Below are 18158 nucleotides of genomic sequence, written 5' to 3' on the forward strand. Positions count from 1 at the left end.
GAACTACGTAAACTGACCTTTGCTCTCCCCGATGGTATGTTGCGTCCACCAAATGCAACCATTTTTAATGTTTCATGCTGGGTTTTTTTTACTCTGGGCCTGGTCATCAGGACCAGACCCTTATTTTCCCGTTGTCATATGTGAAAACACTACTATGGGACAACTAGATCAGCCCATATTAAATAATTATACACGAACTATCAAGGTGACGGCCATCACTGTACCCATAAATAGCGTGGACGGTTGGTTTCGAGTTACCACAGGTGTAACAGGAAACAGCAACAATTGGCTATTATTAACTGAGGAAGCGGCAAAGACTACCAAAGATAATTGCGTGGTTTGCATGGGACCTCGTCCTTTACTCCTGGTGGTCCTTGCCACCAGGAGTTGACACACAATGTGTTATGGAATTGATGAATAAAACACTACCCTCACGAAACCGTTCCAAATGGGACAAAATACACCCGTTGGTAAGATGGTAAAAAGATAAACCTCTGTTTTCAAAACAAGTAGCAAAATGCAACTTCACCTGTATTAACATTACAGGAAACAATGGCCAGTTGGGAAGGTTAAACCACACACAACAATGTCAGTCACTCATCTTTGTAGGATCATCATTTCGGCCACAATCCAGGGGTGACATCTGGTGATGATGCGGTGATGACCGGATATTCGACAAACTCCCTTTGAACCAAGCCGGTTACTGTGCACTGATTTCTCTCCTCCTGCCAGTAAAGGTCTTTACAACCACGGTTCATGTGTTGTTGCAGACTATTCAAAACTTAGGACCACAAAACGTATCCCACTTACAAAGAGCCAAACGATCTACTAGCACATGGCAAGATCAGGGGGACCCCACATACATTGATGCGATTGGCGTACCATGAGGGGTCCCTGATGAATATAAACTCGCAGATCAGGTAGCCGCAGGATTTGAATCCACAATTTGTTGGTGGTGTACTATAAATAAAAACACAGATAGAATTAATTACATACATTACAATGTGCAACGCTTAGGTAATTGGACACAAAGCGGATTTGAAGCGGTACATGGTCAACTGGCCGCCACCTCTCTGATGGCTTTCCAAAATCGCGTAGCTTTAGATATGCTCCTGGCAGAAAAAGGAGGCGTATGCTCCGTATCTTCTATTTTAATTTCAATTGCTGTGTTTGCTGCTCTTCTCACAACATGTGGATGTTGTTGCATTCCTTGCTTGCGCTCTCTTAGCCAGCGACTCATTACAGCAGCTATCGAAAAAAGAGATGTTAATAACCCTGCCCAGATGATGCCACTTCTTTCTTCAGGGGAAACCCCTGAGATGCTCGATGACCCCGCGGGCATATTTTTGTAATCGTACATTCTCTTACATACTATTTTAATATATCCTGGTGTCGGACTCGAAAGAGTCCGAAAGGGGGATTGAAGGCCCTCACACGCGATATACTGATGCCATGATCATATATAGACTTATTTGTGCACTGTTATGCTGTGCAACCTAACCTCAGTAGCAAAATGTTCTGATAATCGCGCAACTGTGAAACTACATGTCAGCAGGGCGCACCCAAAAACGGCTGCATAACTGGATGTTTGTGCCAAGAAGAGATATTGCTGCGGCCTTGGATCCGCCCTGCTCAATTTTTAACACCGGCCTGAACACTGTATATAATCTCGCACTGAACGCTGAAAAAGCGCACATTTCAGCATATTTGAGAAGCTGCAGCCTTTGCCTGTAGTACATTTGTGCCCAGAATATTCTGCAATAAAGATCTTAAAGAAGTTCATTTCCAGTCTCTGATTCTGACCAACATTCTCACCATCCGAAATTCAACGAACACGCGAAGGACTGGCGGAGAAAAGCCTCCTTCAACAGTCTGCAATACTTTTTGTTCTTTATTTTTTCGTGGAATTTAGTGGAATAATCAGTCACTGTTGGTTGGTCCTAAATCTTTTGTCTCTTTTATTGTGAAATGTTAAACTTCACCTGAACCGGAAGCAGTTTCTTTATTTCCTGAATGTGAACGGTGGCTGCTCAACAATCAAGTGAAAGTAAGGCATAAAATAAATTTTTCAAACGTATTTTCATATAAAAGTTTCACCCAAACCCGACTATAATTTAACGTGAAACTCGACTCACAGACCATGGTGACTGCTGATGAAATTGCACAATTGTGCTATGAGCGTTTCAACGAGCTCCCACGGCGAGGAAAGCCCGAGCCGGGCAGAGAGTGGACCCCGTTAGCCGCGGTGGTGAAAATCACCCGATGTGCAAAGTCGGGGAGAGGTTGGTGTGTCTACTTTCTTCCATATCTTTAAAAAAAATATATATATTTTTTTAGATTTGGACAGGGAAAATGCAGGAATGGAATTGCAAGTATGCTTCAATGAAGGAAGGACATATCAACCATTGAATGATTTCTACGGAGCCCTGAACAGTGTTGTCCAAACTATATTCTATATTTTTACATGTGTTGTTGTTGCAAGTTGCGGCTTGTCCTTTTAGGGTGACCACATGAGTCACTCACATGATTTGTTTGGCACAGTTTTTTGCATATTACAAAAACATGAAGGCAACACTTTTGGTTTTGCCCCCATTTTTCATGAGATAACCTCAAAGATTGAACTTTTTTTTTTTTTTTTCTATTTTCACAAAAGGCATATTTCTCTCAAATATTGTTCACAAACCTTAAAGGTCAGATGACAAAGATGTTATCGGGTCAGTTAAAATTAATATTTGCATTCTTTATGTTATGTAATACATGCATGTAAATTCCAGCAAGTTTTCAACTATAGTTTAGCTAAAAATTTGGTTTTTATTGCACGTATTGAGCCCTCCCCGAACAGACCTGAAGCTCAAGACACCGGGATGTGGTTACTCTATCCAACGCAAGGGCTACCAGAAGTGATGTTGCAGTTGCACAGGCCGCTCCACTCTATACGCAATAGCGAGCAACGAGTTGGAATATGAGGAGGAGGAGGATTTCGACGTATAGGAGCAACGAACTGAACTTGGCATCAGCGAGTCGGCTACAAACTCTGACTGCCACGGACAATCAAAACTGCTGAAAGGATTGTCGGTACCCCCCTACCCACCCTTGAGGACTTGCACGCTGCCAGAACTAAGACAAGAGCGTGCGAAATTTTCTTGGACCCTACACATCCCGGTCACCGGCTCCTTCCCTCATGTAGGCGCTACAGATCAATGCAATCTAGAACTAGCAGACATTCCAACAGCTTCTTCCCTCTTGCCATCAACTTCTTAACAGTTAACCTACAATTCCATTGCAACATGCTTGCAATTTGTTTTGTCTTGACTTTGTTGTCACATTTCTGTGGGGCCAATTATACATTACCCGTGCACTCACTGTAGTAGTCTCGCCACGCTGCACTATTTGCATATCTGTTGTTGACCAATACTGGCCACTCATGCCAGAGTAGCATCTGCCCCATTTGCACACTGATTGAGGAGTGTCTGCAACATTTGCACAATCAACATTGTCCCAGATTATCGCACTACTCCTCACTTTAAACTGCATACACTCCTTGCAGTAGTGTAGTAACTGGCTGTTTGGCTAGTGTTACGTCACAGTGCCGGATAGATACGAAGACCGGAAGGCGCTAGAAAAAGCAGAAAGCGCATTCTGAATCATATTTATTGATTTAACTGCTGCATATCTAATAAATAATCACTTCGAAATGGCAGATGTTGTTTGTATAGGGGTTCTTGAGTTACCAAGAAATTTTTTAACATCTTCCTCTGACCTTTAAGCATTTCTCTGTTTCACCATTTCTATTTCACGTGTGCTTTTATTGTATTTGAGGATGGACGTGGTACCGGTCTCATTTTTGGTGAAATATTTCCACTTCTAGCAGAAGTGGGTAGTAACGCTTTACATTTACTCCAGTAACATTTTCCATAATCTGTATTTGTCAGAGTACTTTAAATGCACCGTACCTTTTCTTTTACTTGAGGATTTAGGTGAAGAAGGATCGATACCTTTGCTCCGTTACAATGATCAACATGCCGTTCGCTACTTTTATTTATTCATTTATTCATCGATCTGGACCTCCCTCGTCCAAACATTTCACAAAATAAATGTCAAAGTATTTATATAGCTTGAACCTTTTTCCCTTATTGTGATCAAGCAAATCTTAAAACAATATTCCATGTCCTTTAGGGGCTCCATAAATTTTACTTAGTTAAAAAAATAATCTTATTTGTTTTAAAAAAATAAAAATCTTCTCATTTGTATATTTACAGGTATTTTACACCCACTATTCATTTAATCACCTATCACCTTTATTTCTCAGTTGAAAAAGAAGTTGTATCCCTTGGAAGTGGGACAAAGTGTATTGGACAGACTGCCATGAGTCCCAAAGGTGTGTGAGCTTGTTTTATTTCATTGTTTGTTTATTTGCTTAAATCAGCCCCGAGGGGCACATCCAGTAAATATTTATAGTGATGGTTCCAAGAATGGTGAGGTTTGTGTCAGCAAGGGTAGCCGGCATAAAACATCGTCCACAACAATCTTGACTTCGGTCGGGGCTCAGGAAAATAGCGACCGCCAACAATGATATAGATGATATAGATATATATGTATATATCTATCTAGATATATGTATACATATATGTGTATACACAGACTTTGCTGTGACACTCATTAACTCGGGTGCTGTCCATTTCTTCTGAGCATACTTGAGATGGTTCTACACCCTCATTGTAGTCCAGCTGTGTTTGATTATACTGATTGGACTTGATTAGAAAAGCCACTCACCTGTCTATATAAGACCTTACAGCTCACATTGCATGTCAGAATCAAATGAGAATGATGAGGTCAAAGCAACTGCCTGAAGTGCTCAGAGACAGAATTTTGGCAAGGCACAGATCTGGCCAAGGTTACAAAAAAAAATTCTGCTGCACTTAAGGTTCCTAAGTGCACAGTGACCTCCATAATCCTTAAATGGAAGACGTTTGGGACGACCAGAAGCCTTCCTAGAGCTTGCCGTCCGGCCAAACTGAGCAATTGGGGGAGAAGAGCCTTGGTGACAGAGGTAAAGAAGAACCCAAAGATCACTGTGGCTGAGCTCCAGAGATGCAGTCGGGAGATGGGAGAAAGTTCTAGAAAGTCAACCATCACTGCAGCCCTCCACCAGTCAGGGCTTTATGGCAGAGTGGCCCGACGGAAGCCTCTCCTCGGTGCAAGACACAAGAAAGCCCAGATGGAGTTTGCTAAAAAACACCTGAAGGCTCCAAGATGGTGAGAAATAAGATTCTCCGGTCAGATGAGACTGGTTGCAATCAAAGGAAAGATGAATGTGGCCAAGTACAGGGGTATCCTGGACGAAAACCTTCTCCAGAATGCTCAGGACCTCAGACTGGGGCAAAGGTTCCTCTTCCAACAAGACAATGACCCTAAGCAGACAGCTAAAATAATAGTGGCTTCAGAACAACTCAAGTTCTTGAATGGTCCAGCCAGAGCCCTGACTTAAACCCAATTGAAAATCTCTGGAGGGACCTGAAAATGGCTGTCCACAAACGTTCACCATCCAACCTGACAGAACTGGAAATGATCTGCCAGGAGGAATGGCAGGGGATCCCCAAATCCAGGTGTGAAAAACTTGCTGCATCATTCCCCAAAAGACTGATTGCTCGATTAGCACAAAAGGGTGCTTCTACTAAATACTGAGCAAACAGTTTGAATACTTACTTGTTTGATATTTCACTTTTTTTCATTAAATCTGCAACAATTTCAACAATTGTTTTTTTCTGTCAATATGGGGTGCTGTATGTACATTAAAGAGGGAAACAATTTTTCAGATTTTAGCGAATGGCTGCAATATAACAAAGAGTGAAAATGTTAAGGGGGTCTGAATATTGCCGTACCCACTGTATCTTATTCTGCTCTCCCTGAGCTTGCTTTAAACTATTGAATGACACCTTAGTTGTAGTTTACTGTACAACTAAACGCGCAACTAAAAGAAATGCACGTTGCATATTTAAATAAAAGACATCTTTTAAGAAATTGCCACCTTCCCCCTGGGCTGGATAACTGCTTGGCTTTGGGGCTCCCCTCTCATGACCCGCGGTTGCTCCCTGCGTCCCCCGCCCCCCTTATCGTTCCCTTTTCGGGTGTCCCTATCCGCCCTCCTTTCCAACAAACAAGGGACACTCTCCCAGCAAACTCCACACAGGCAGGGCTGGGATTTGAATCCCGGTCCACAGAACTGTGAGGCAGATGTGCTAATCAGTCGTTCACAGTGCCGTTCATGAAAATATATTCAATTAAAAAAAAAAAAACACTACTGCAGGCATGAAGGAAGGAGAAGCAATTGATGCACGAGTAAATGTGGAGACAATTTTATTTACATATTTGTGTCATTGATTTAGTGAGGATAAGCCGTTTGCAAAATTGATGGATGAATCGATGGATGGATGGTCTGTAGACCCAAATGTAACTGTCTATATTAATCTACAATAAATTAAATGGGATATGCATTATGTTTCTTATCCATGTCAAATTTTGGAAGCCAAAATTACATCATATTAGGCTGCATGGGGTGAGCAATTTTTTTGTGCTCAAGGGCTACATTGGATTTTTAAAATGGACAGATCGGCCAGGTCATTTGTCGATCAGGTCCAAAGAAATAGTTAATTTACTTTTGTAATAAAATAATATTTAATATATATATGAAAAGCACTGTGGTCTCAATTATTCTGAAATGGAAGAAGTTTGGGACCCTTCCTAGATCAGGCCGTCCGACCAAGCTGAGTAACCGGGGAAAAAGGGGCTTGGTCAGAAAGGTGAACAAGAACCCTATGGTCACTAAGGCGGCGCTCCAGTGTTTCCTTGCGGCGATAGGATAACCATCCACACAGTCAACCATTGCTAACGCAGTCCACCAGTCAGGGCGTTATGGTCGAGTGGCCAGACGGAAGCCACCTCTCACTAAAAGGCACCTTAAGGATTCTCAGACCTGCAGAAACAAAATTCTCTGGTCTGATGAAACCAATAACGAACTTTTTGGCCTGAATTGCAAGCGTCGTATCTGGAGAAGAAGAGGCACTGTTCATCACCTGGCTAACACCATCCCTACTGTGAAGCATGGTGGTGTTGGCATCATGCTGTAGGGCTGTTTTTCTGCTGCAGGAACTGGGTGACTATATTTGGCAGCTGTCATCTTACCCTCTATGCGGACTAGAGAAATTCTTCAAGAGAACTCGCTCCAGAGTGCTCTGGAACTCAGACTAAGGCATCGTTTCACCTTCCAACATGACAATGACCCAAAGCACACAGCCAAGATAACAAAGGAGTGGCTTCAGGAGCAACCTGAGAATGTCCATGAGTGACCCAGACAGAGCCCGGACTTGAATCCAATCCCAATCCCAAAACCGGGATCTTGGGCATTTCGTAATTCCCCGAGTGATTTTCAATTTATGGGGTTTCCCAGTTGTAAATGACTCCCTAAGATGTGGCATGTCATGAAAACCAGTTTGACACCCCTGCTTTATGATCTTAATGAAATTAAATCACTTGTTTCTTCTATGGTTAGGTGATGTGCTCAATGACAGCCATGCAGAAGTCATTGCCAGAAGAGGGTGTATCAGGTGGGTGCTATACACACACAATGTGTGGTTTAGATAAACTATATTGCCAAAGGTATTCGCTCCCATGCCTTGACTCAGATATGAATTTGACATCCCAGTCTTCATCCATAGGGTTTAATATGACATTGGTCCATCCTCTGCATTTATAACATATTAAACTCTTCTGGGAAGGTTTTCCACAAAGTTTTAGGAGTGTGTTTATGGGAATTTATTACCATTTTTCCAGAAGTACATTTGTAAGATTACATACTGACGGATAAGAAGATCGGCCTCAGTCCTCCGCTCTAATTCATCCATAAGTGTTCTATAGGGTTGAGGTCAGGATTGTGCAAGCCGGTCAAGATCATCGACATCAAACTCTCTCATCAGTGTCTTTTTGAACCTTGTGCACTGATGCATAGTCATGTTGTAACAGGAAGGTGTCATCTCCAAAGTTGGAAATGTCTAAAATATTAGCCCCTGAGCTCCAGTGAAAGGAACTCTGAATGCTTCAGCACACCAAGAGATTTTAGACAGTCAAACAATTTGGGGATTACCCCTTCCTGTTCACCAGTGCACAAAGCAAAGTCCATAAAGATGAGATAATTTGGTATGGATGAACTTGACTGGCCTGGACAGAGACCTGCCCTCAACCTGACAAAACAGCTTTGTGTTGAATTCGAGTGGACAGTGAGCCAAGCTTTCTCGTCCAACATTACTGTGTGACCTCACAAATATGTTCCTGGAAGAATGGGCAAAAATTCCCACGAACTCACTCTTAAACCTTGTTGAAAGCCTTTGAACAAGAGTTGAAGCTGTTACAGCTGCAAATGGTAGACCATCATATTAAAACATATAGCTTTAGAATGGGATATCATTTAAAATCATATGTGAGTCAAGACAGGTGAGCGAACAATTTTGGCAGTATAGTGTGTAGCGTATATTGGTTTTGGATAAAAACGTAATTAATTTGGAAACGAGATTAGCCGGAAGTGAGCGCCTGCGTTACTTCCGGTTTGGTTCGATTTCCGTTTAACGTGACAATCAAACTATTTTTGTCTCATACAGGGGCACCACGCCTCTTTTTTAGATTTAGGGAAAAGGAATGAAAAACCTCTATCAGTCTCATAATCTAGAAGGCTGCTACATTTATGAAATAGGAGTTATATGAGACAGCAGCTAGATGATTAACTGAAAACACAACAAGAAGTGCAATTTTATAGATTTAATTATATCTAAAGGGCCATCTACAGGGAAACAATACAGAGGGATTTAACTACAGAACAAACGACAGAAAAGAGAGAGAAATAGGCGTACGAAAAAGGAAATGCATCATGTGTTGCTGGGCTAAAAATGAAAATGTGAGCGAGAAATGAGTGAGTCATAGCAAGAGAGCGCAAAATTGGGATTTGTGTGAAGCTGGCATTCCCCAAAAAATTATTAGGCACTAAATTTGATACATTCTGGCAACGATTGTTGTGCACTCACGACCGTAGATCAGCTGGTCTTTGGAGATGGTCTTTCTCCGCGCATCTCAGGAGGAAAACTAAGCAGGTTTGGTCGAAGAAGATGCACAAAAATAAAACAAAAAGGTGGGAGAAGAAAAATGGAAGTTGTTCTTCATGTTTTCGGTCGGAGAATACGACCCTTCCTCTTGCTGCCTTTTTAGGGACCCGCTAGCAACTTCTGATCGTTCACGCTTGGCTTGGAGCGTACCGGGTACTTTTTTAGTAGCAGTTGCTCTGATTACCTAGCGGTGACCCACGTAGGCCGGGAAGCCAAGTCTCCATTCCAGGTTCGCGTTGGCAGAACCACGTGTTCGACCAAAGAAAAGGGAAGGGGTTGGCCGATGCCAGCCCCGCAGCAGCTGCGAGTTTAGTCAGGACGAGCCAAGAAGCAAGACACAAGCGCGTGAAAAGCCGGAGTCAAAGGTTAAATACCCAGGGGGCGTGTCTTAGGGACGGAGACACTGGAGAAGACCACGCCCATTGACTTGAATTTTGGTTTACCATTTAGCCATAAAAAAGGTGTAAAAATGTGTTAATATAAAATACTCCCAACTTTGTACTCTTACTCATAGATCAAGCATCTAGAATGATTGTCTAAACTCTTGGCAAATCAACTGCTTATTGTTCAATACAACATTTCATACAGTTTGTCTTCAAATCAAGACGAACAGTTCTCAGTCTCGGAGCTGGACCTGTAAAGCTGACACAATGAGACAGATACCAAGGCATACATTTATAATATTTCTGCAGAGCTCGTAAAATATCAAAACAAACATTTATCTTCAGTTAAAGAAACTTCAAATGCAAGTCCACAGGTTTGCATTAACTTTCAACCGTCAGCGGGTGTCGTCCGCGTTCCAGCAATGTTCCAGTGGTCCTGAGTCCCATCAATTGTCCCAGTCGTCCTTGCATGCATTTCATCACTTGTATTTCAAAGGAGGAAGTTGTTCTTTGAACTTTTCTTTTGAAATTAGTCTGACCAGTGGGTTTTCAAACTTTTGGTCGGTATCTTGGCTTGCGCACCACCGGGGGTCTTTGTTGACCGGAAGCCCAGGTTTCTTGGGGAACTGTCAATTAGTTTAGGGTCCAGCTGATATACACCAGACATCCTTTGGTTGCCGTCTTGCACAGCGGGGCGGCTTGGGAGAATGCAGTTTATCAAGTTGTGGAGCAGGGTTACTGTGGCACATTACGCCGCCAGAGCGTCTCCGCTACAAGTGTATTAAGATTAGGAACCTTTTAGGTGTCATACGCACAATAAGTTGTTGTATAAGTCTCTTAAAGTATAAGATGTTTATTTTTATTTGTATTTGTAGGTATCTAACACAGGAGTTGCACAGCGCTGTGAGCGGAAGGGGAAGCACTGTGTTTTGTCAGAGAGTGCATCAGGGGAAATTGAGGCTTCAGCCAGGAATTTCCTTCCTGTTTTTTACCAGTCATACACCCTGTAAGTTTCTGCTTGACTGTGTAGATCTGAATGACTTAAATTTATTTTTAATGCAGAACGTATTTGGAATTACCACACTTTGTAGTGTTGTGCAACACAAATAGAATTTTAGATGCATTTGTGTTAGCTTGATTACTAAAAAAAACAAAAACAAACACCATTTCATTTTTTTTGTTTTTAAGCAGTGCTACATGCAACTAACAAATGCCATGTTGTATATGCGATCCAGATGTAAATACCTTGAAAATATGAACCTTTAGTCTCACATTCATCTGTTGTCAAAATGTTTTCAGTCTACAACAAAAATAAAGACATTGGCATCATTGTTTAAAACAAATATGAAGGGCAGTTTAAAATTATACAGATATTTAGGTAATTTTTTTTCTGACAAACATTACTAACCAAATATATCCATGTCACAACTAATCAGCTTACTGTAATAGCCTTTAAATACAGAGAACTGCTCCTCAGACTTGTATGTAACTCTTGTTTACTAGGTGGTGACGCCTCTATAATCCCTATGAATAGCAGGCAGCTTCAAGTGTGTACTTCTGTCACATCTATGAAGAATGATCAAGGGACACCTGGAGGCCTAAAAAGAAAAGCTAACGCACACATTCCAAGGCAAAACTCCAAACAGCCCTCTCTAGAAGAAAATGGCACTGAAGAGACAAAACGAAAGAATATTCAAGAATCAAAACAGCATTTTTCCTTGCCTTCATCCTCATCTACAAGTGATGATGAGCCATCACAGGGACCATCTGCCAAAAGACATCTTCAGACCGTCTCACATGCTTCAGCAGAGCTGATAATAAATAACAGAGTCCCTTCAAACGTTAGCCCTGTTGTCTGTGCCAGGCTGAACTCGCAGGTCTGTGATATTCTCAGAACAGGAGCCAAGTCTGTACCAGGTGGCCTTGCAGATCCTCTTCAACCGGGGATGGGGTACCATAGCACAGGATTACTTCGTGTCAAACCTGGTCGAGGAGAGCCAACGCTGTCTCTCTCATGCAGTGATAAACTGGCTCGGTGGGCGGTGCTGGGCTTTCAGGGTGCACTCCTGTCACATTACCTACAGAAGGCGCTCTACTTTAGCACTGTGGTGATAGGAAAGTGCCCCTTTAGCCACGAGGCCATGCAAAGAGCTTTGATCACAAGGTGAGGCTTACCGTAAGATAAATACCAATTAATCAAGTAATGTTTTAATCGGGGGTCACCCTAAGTTTCTTTAGTCATATGTATACATTTATGGACTACTCTATTTTTTCAGCATAACGGCATGTTTATGAGTTGGATGTGGAATTTTTTTTTTACTGATTTGGCGCAGAAATCCTGATGTTTCTTTTGGATGAGCGAGAAGGTTGATGGTGTGCTAGGGCTGTTCATACAGCATTTTTGTCTGACCTCACAAATGGTATTCCAGAGACTGGGGGCCGTTGTAACTGCAAAACGTTCATATTTTCTTCAATTTTTAGTTCTGTCGGTCTTGTGGCATGGTATCCAAATTTGTGTCCATATAGTGTATAGAGTAAACCCCCGTTTCCGGGTTGTGTTCCAGAAAGTCCCCGCAGTGAATGAAAGCCACAAAGTAGCGGCCGATTATTTTTATTATGATATACACTGACAAGTTACAGTGGTGTGAAAAAGTATTGGCCCCCTTCTAAATTTATTATATTTTTGCATAATTTCCCCACTTTAATGTTTGAGATCATCAAACAAATGTAAATATCAGATAAATATAACCCAATTGAACTTAAAATGGTGATTTCATTTATTAAGGCAAAATAATTGTTTTCTAGCCCTGTGGGGAAATGGTAATTCCTCCCTAATAACTGGTTGGGCCATCCTCAGCAGCAACAACTGAAATTAAGTGTTTTCTACAACTGGCAATGAGTATTTCAAATTTCTGTGAAGATATTTTTGCCCACTCTTCCCTTCTGAATTTTTTGAATTCAGCAAAATGGAGGGTTTTTGAGCACGAATGGCCTTTTTAAGTTCATGCCACTGCATTTCAATTGGATTGAAGTCTGGACTTTGACTAGGCCACTCCAAAACTTCATTTAGTTTTTTTAAGCCATTCAGAAGTTAACTCGCTGGTGTGTTTTGGATCATTATCCTGCTGCAGAACCAAAGTGCGCTTCAGCTTGAGGTCACAAACTGATCGCTGAACATTCTCCTTCAGGATTTTTTGTTAAAGAATAGAATTCATGGTTCCATCAATCACAGAAAGTTGTCCAGGTCCTGAAGGAGCAGAGCGGTCAAAGACCATTACACTACCACCACCATGTTTGACTGTTGGTAGGATGTTCTTTTTCTGAAATCTTGCACTACATTTACGCCAGATGTAACGAGGCACACACCTTCCAAAAGGGTCAACTTTAATTTCGTCGGTCCATTTAATATTCTCCCAAAAGTCTTAGGAATCATTCACGTTTTTTTGCAGAAGTAAGACAAGCCTGTGTTTTCTTTTGGTCAGTAATGGTTTTCGCTGTGGAACTCTGCTATGGTGTCCATTTTTGCCCAAAAGTCCTTATTTTTGTGTCACGAAAGCTGACGTTAACTGAGGCAAGGGAGGCCTGTGGTTCTTGAGAAGTTGTCCTGAGTTGCTTTGTGGCCTAATGGATGAGTCATTGTTGTTCTCTTGGGGTAATCTTTGTAGGCTGGCCACTCCTGGGAAGGTTCACCACTGTTCCATGTTTTCTCCATGCGAGGATAATGGCTCTTCCTTATGGTTCGTTGGAATCCTAAAGCTTTTGTTACCCTTTCCAGACTGACTGATGTCAATTACTTTATTTCTCGACTGTTTTGGAATTTCTTTGGATAGTGTCTTTTTGTTGCATCTTTTGTATGACTTGATTTTGTCGGGACAGATTCTGTTCAGGTGATTTTTTTTGTTTTTTGGATTGAACAGGTCTGGGGGTCATCAGGCTTGGGTGTGATCAGTGACAATTACCAAAAAATTATGATTTAAAAAGGGGGTAATTACACTTTCAGAAAGGACCAGGTAACTGAATTATATTTTTCTTAAATGAAATCACCATTTAAAAGCAGCATTTTAAGTTACCTTGGGTTATAGTTGTCTTATGATCTTAAACATTAAAATGGGGGAACTATGCAAAAACATAATTTGAGAAGGGGGCCAATACTTTTTCACGGCACTGTACATATAAGCATTTCAATGACAGTTGGCGATGCTTTCGAGAGGTGCAGGTTCAAATTTGTGAATTTATTTCATAAAACTGACTGTGGCTTGTGTTTTAAACAGTGGGTCTCCGGACATGTTCTTTGTATCCTCAAGCAATTTGGTGATTTACCAAATATATGAGTTAAGATTACTCTGTAAGGTTTCTTTTTCTGCTAAGAATAAGATGACAATTAACCTTATGTGAGTCATTGCTGCCAGATCAAAAGATAAATATGAGACAAAAGTTCAGAATTCTAGGTTTCATTTCATGGTATTTACATCTAGATGTGTTAAACAACTCAGGAACGAGCACCTTTGGTTTGAAGCCACCCACTTTTCAAGTGAGCAAAAGTATTGGAATAGACAATATTAAATTAACAAAGTGAATAACATTTTATATTTGGTGGCATCACCCTTTCTTGCAATAACTGCATCAAGCCCCCTGATGAAGTCCTTTGTTGTGTTGGCAGTGTGTTTTGGGTCATTGTCTTGTTGTTGCAAGATGAACTTTTGTGTCATATTTATCTTTTGATCTGAAACCCAAATGTCTTCAGTATACAACAAAAACAAAGGAATTGACCTTGCCGTGATAATACTTTTCGAAGGACTGTATATATACAAATATATGGTCTGATTAGTGGACTAATCGTAAAAATAATAGTTTGTGCTAGCCCTAGTTATTAATAAGCAAGACCCCAGAATGCAAGGCCAGTTACACTCGCGGACAAAATTGTTGGTACCCCTCAGATAATGAAAGAAAAACTAACTGAAATAACTTGAATCTGACAAAAGTAATAAATACAATGTTTATTGAAAATTAAGCAATGAAAATCAGACCTTGCTTTTGAATTGCGGTTCAACATAATTATTTTAAAAAACAAGCACAAAAATGATAGTACCCCTAGAAAAGATTGAAAATAATGTGATCATCGGGGCATGTTCAAACAAGCTGTGTCCGAATTAGCGTCACAGGTGTCTTCAAATTTGTAATCAGTCAGTCGGCCTATTTAAAGGGTGCCAAGTAATCACTGTGCTGTTTGGTGACATGGTGTGTACCACACTAAACATGGACCAGAGGAAGCGAAGAAGAGAGTTGTCTCAGGAGATCAGAAAGAATACTATAGGCAAGCATGTTAAAGGTAAAGGTTATAAGACCATCTCCAAGCAGCTTGATGTTACTGTGACTACAGTTGCTCATATGATTCAGAAATTAAGATCCAGAGGACTATAAACAACCTCCCTGGGTGTGGCCGCAGGAGGAAAATTTATGCCAAATTGAAGAGCCGGATGATAATAATGGTAACAAAAGAGCCCAGAACAAGCACCAAAGAAATTAAAGGTGAACTCCAAGGTCAAGGTACATCACAGTCAGATCGCACCAACCGTCATTGTTTAAGACAAAGTGGACTTCATGGTCGACGACCAAGGAGGACACCACTATTGAAAATAAATCATAAAAAAGCTAGACTGGAATTTGCTAAACTCAATGTTGACAAGCCACAAAGCTTCTGGGAGAATGTCCTATGAACAGACGAGAAAAAAACCGAAACTTTTTGGCAAGGCCCATCAGCTTTATGTTCAAAGACAAAAAATGAAGCATACCGAGAAAAGAACACCGTCCCTTCTGTGAAACATGGAGGAGGCTCTGTTATGTTCTAGGGCTGTTTTGCAGCATCTGGCACAGGGTGTCTTGAATGTGTGCAGGGTACAATGAAATCTCAAAACGATCAAGGTATTATAGAAAGAAATGTGCTGCCCAGTGTCAGAAAGGTTGGTCAAAGTCCCAGGTCATGGGTCTTACAACAGGATAATGACCCAAAACACAAAGCTAAAAAGTACCCAAGAATGGCTGAGAGCAAAACATTGGACTAATCGGAAGTGGCCTTCTATGAGACTTGATCTAAATTCTACTGAACATCTGTGGAAGTCGCAGAAACATGCCATCTGGAGAATCTGAACAGTGGGTCGAAATACCTGCTGAAAGGTGCAAAAGTCTAATTGAAAGTTACCAAAATCGTTTGTTTGCAGTGATTGCCTGAAAAGGTTGTGCAACAAAATATTAAGTTAAGGGTACCATAATTTTTGTCCATGCCTGTTGCATGATTTATATGTTGAACAATTCAAAAGCAAATGCCTGATTTTCACTGGTTAATTTTCATTTAAATTTGTATTTATTATTACTTTTGTCAGATTCAAGTTTTGGTAACCACTGTGGGTTTTTCTTTCATTAACAGAAACATTTTTCGATGTCTGTAATTAGGTCATACTCTGACTATATTCAAACCTTTAGTCTTGCTTTTTGTTTTGTTTTGGACCACTGGTCAACTAAAGCAAACCACTTCAACACTGAGATCATACAGTTTGAATACCGAGATTATCTGAAGAGCTCTGCAACTGTACAAATAATTCTGGTTTCATTGTATAATTTATAGAACACTGTTAGTTGGAGTTTGTGTTGACTAATATTGATAGTAATATTGCATGTCTGCAGTTTGTGTTTTATTCTCTTAAAACTTATACTCTTATATTGTGTCTGTCCTTTGCTATGCAGATGCTCCCATGTATCAGATCTCCCTGCTGGTTTCTCAGTGTCTGCACCCATTTTTCTGCAGTCCAAATTGGAGTTCCCCTTCAGCCAGGCCCAGACTGAGCTCCAACACAAAGCTGGACAAGGATGCATTACACCCTGTGGGGCAGGTAGCGTGGTCAACTAATCATATGAGGTGTGAGTTGCAGGACTGGTGTCGCAAAAGATATTTCAAATCCAAACCACAAGGTTTTTGTTTTTGAAGTAATCCCACTCAAGTTGAACACACTTTCCCAGCCTTCTCTACTATGACTTCATGCATGCCTGGAAGGATTCATCCGGAATCCTCCGTAGTGCCATCGTCACAGCCATCTTGATGTTGTCTACATTTTAAAAACTTCTTGCTGACGTCCTTGAGCATGGGAAAGATTTAAAAAAACAAAAAACAAAAAAAAAAACAGGTGGATTCAGGTCGCATAAGAAGGAAGGTTGCTTAAGCATGGCAATGTTCTTCTCGGCCTGGAACTGTCAGATTGTCAGGGCATTGTGAGTAGGCGGGTCGTCATGGTTAAGCACCCACAAATTGTCTTGCCACAACTCTTGCCTCTTCTTATGCACTGAACAAAGGAAACGCCGCAGGATCCCTTTATACAGTGGGTACGAAAAGTATTCAGAACCCCTTAAATTTTTCACTTTATATTGCAGCCATTTGCTAAAATCATTTAAGTTCATTCTTTTCCTCAATGTACACACAGCACCCACATTGACAGAAATAAACAGAATTGTTGAAATTAAAAACTGAAATATCACACAGCCATAAGTATTCAGACCCTTTGCTCAGTATTTGGTAGAAGCACCCTTTTGAGCTAAGACAGCCAGGAGTCTTTTGGAGAAGTTTTTCACACCTGGATTTGGGGATCCCCTGCCATTCCTCCTTGCAGATCCTCTCCAGTTCTGTAAGGTTGGATGCTGAACGTTGGTGGGCAGCCATTTTCAGGTCTCTCCGGAGATGCTCAATTGGGTTTTAGTCAGGGCTCTGGCTGGGCCATTCAAGAACAGTCACATAGTTGTTCTGAAGCCACTCCTTCGTTATTTTAGCTGTGTGCTTAGGGTCATTGTAGGAAGGTGAATCTTCGCCTCAGTCTGAGGTCCTGAGCACTCTAGAGAGAGTTTTCGTCCAGGATATCCCTATACATGGCCGCCGCATTTATCTTTCCTTCGATTGCAACCAGTTGTCCTGTCCCTACAGCATAATGCTGCCACCACCATGCTTCACTGTTGGGACTGTATTGGACAGGTGATGAGTAGTGCCTGGTTTTCTCCACACATACCGCTTAGAGTTAGAACTTTTTGGCCTTATCTTGTTCTCATCAGACCAGAGAATCCTATTTCTCACGACTTTCATCTGTCTTGCACTGAGAAGAGGCTTCCGTCGGGCCACTCTGCCATAAAGCCCCGACTGGTGGAACATTATGGAGGCCACTGTTCTCTTAGGAACCTTAAGTGCAGCAGAAATCTTTTTGTAACCTTGAGAAGTCCAACCCCTCTCGAGAGGACTGGTACCAGAGCCCAAGCAGTGTGTGGAGGCGAGCACCACTATATCTAGTCGGAACTTCTCAACCTCACACACCAGCTCGGGCTCCTTCCCTGCCAGAGAGGTGACATTCCACGTCCCTAGAGCCAGCTTTTGTAGCCGGGGATCGGATCGCCAAGGTCCCCGCCTTCCGCCACCGCCCAGCTCACACTGCACCCGACCCCTATGGCCCCTCCCACAGGTGGTGATCCCATGGGAAGGGGGACCCCACGTTACCCTTTCGGGCTGTGCTTGCCCAGACCCCATGGGTGCAGGCCCGCCCACCAGGCGCTCGCCTTCAAGCCCCACCTCCAGGCCTGGCTCCAGAGGGGACCC

General features: G+C 41.8%; 1 protein-coding gene across 5 annotated transcripts in view; it reads left to right on the forward strand.

The window, feature by feature from the left end:
* The first annotated feature begins 1998 nt into the window (after positions 1 to 1998).
* Positions 1999 to 18158, forward strand: part of adat1 (adenosine deaminase tRNA specific 1) — a 28432-nt gene continuing 12272 nt past the window's right edge. For 2 of the 5 annotated variants that reach the window (XM_061677295.1, XM_061677297.1), the window contains exons 1-7: positions 1999 to 2047; positions 2138 to 2282; positions 4310 to 4378; positions 7550 to 7604; positions 10408 to 10538; positions 11036 to 11696; positions 16274 to 16419. In XM_061677295.1, the coding sequence (XP_061533279.1) occupies positions 2141 to 2282; positions 4310 to 4378; positions 7550 to 7604; positions 10408 to 10538; positions 11036 to 11696; positions 16274 to 16419 (1204 nt within the window). In that variant the 5' untranslated portion in view covers positions 1999 to 2047; positions 2138 to 2140. Of the gene's footprint in view, positions 2048 to 2137; positions 2283 to 4309; positions 4379 to 7549; positions 7605 to 10407; positions 10539 to 11035; positions 11697 to 16273; positions 16446 to 18158 lie in introns of all 5 variants that reach the window. The other 3 variants (XM_061677298.1, XM_061677296.1, XM_061677299.1) reach the window with 3 other exon arrangements.

This window comes from Phycodurus eques, chromosome 5, assembly GCF_024500275.1.
Source record: "Phycodurus eques isolate BA_2022a chromosome 5, UOR_Pequ_1.1, whole genome shotgun sequence".
Classification (NCBI taxonomy): Eukaryota; Metazoa; Chordata; class Actinopteri; order Syngnathiformes; family Syngnathidae; genus Phycodurus; species Phycodurus eques.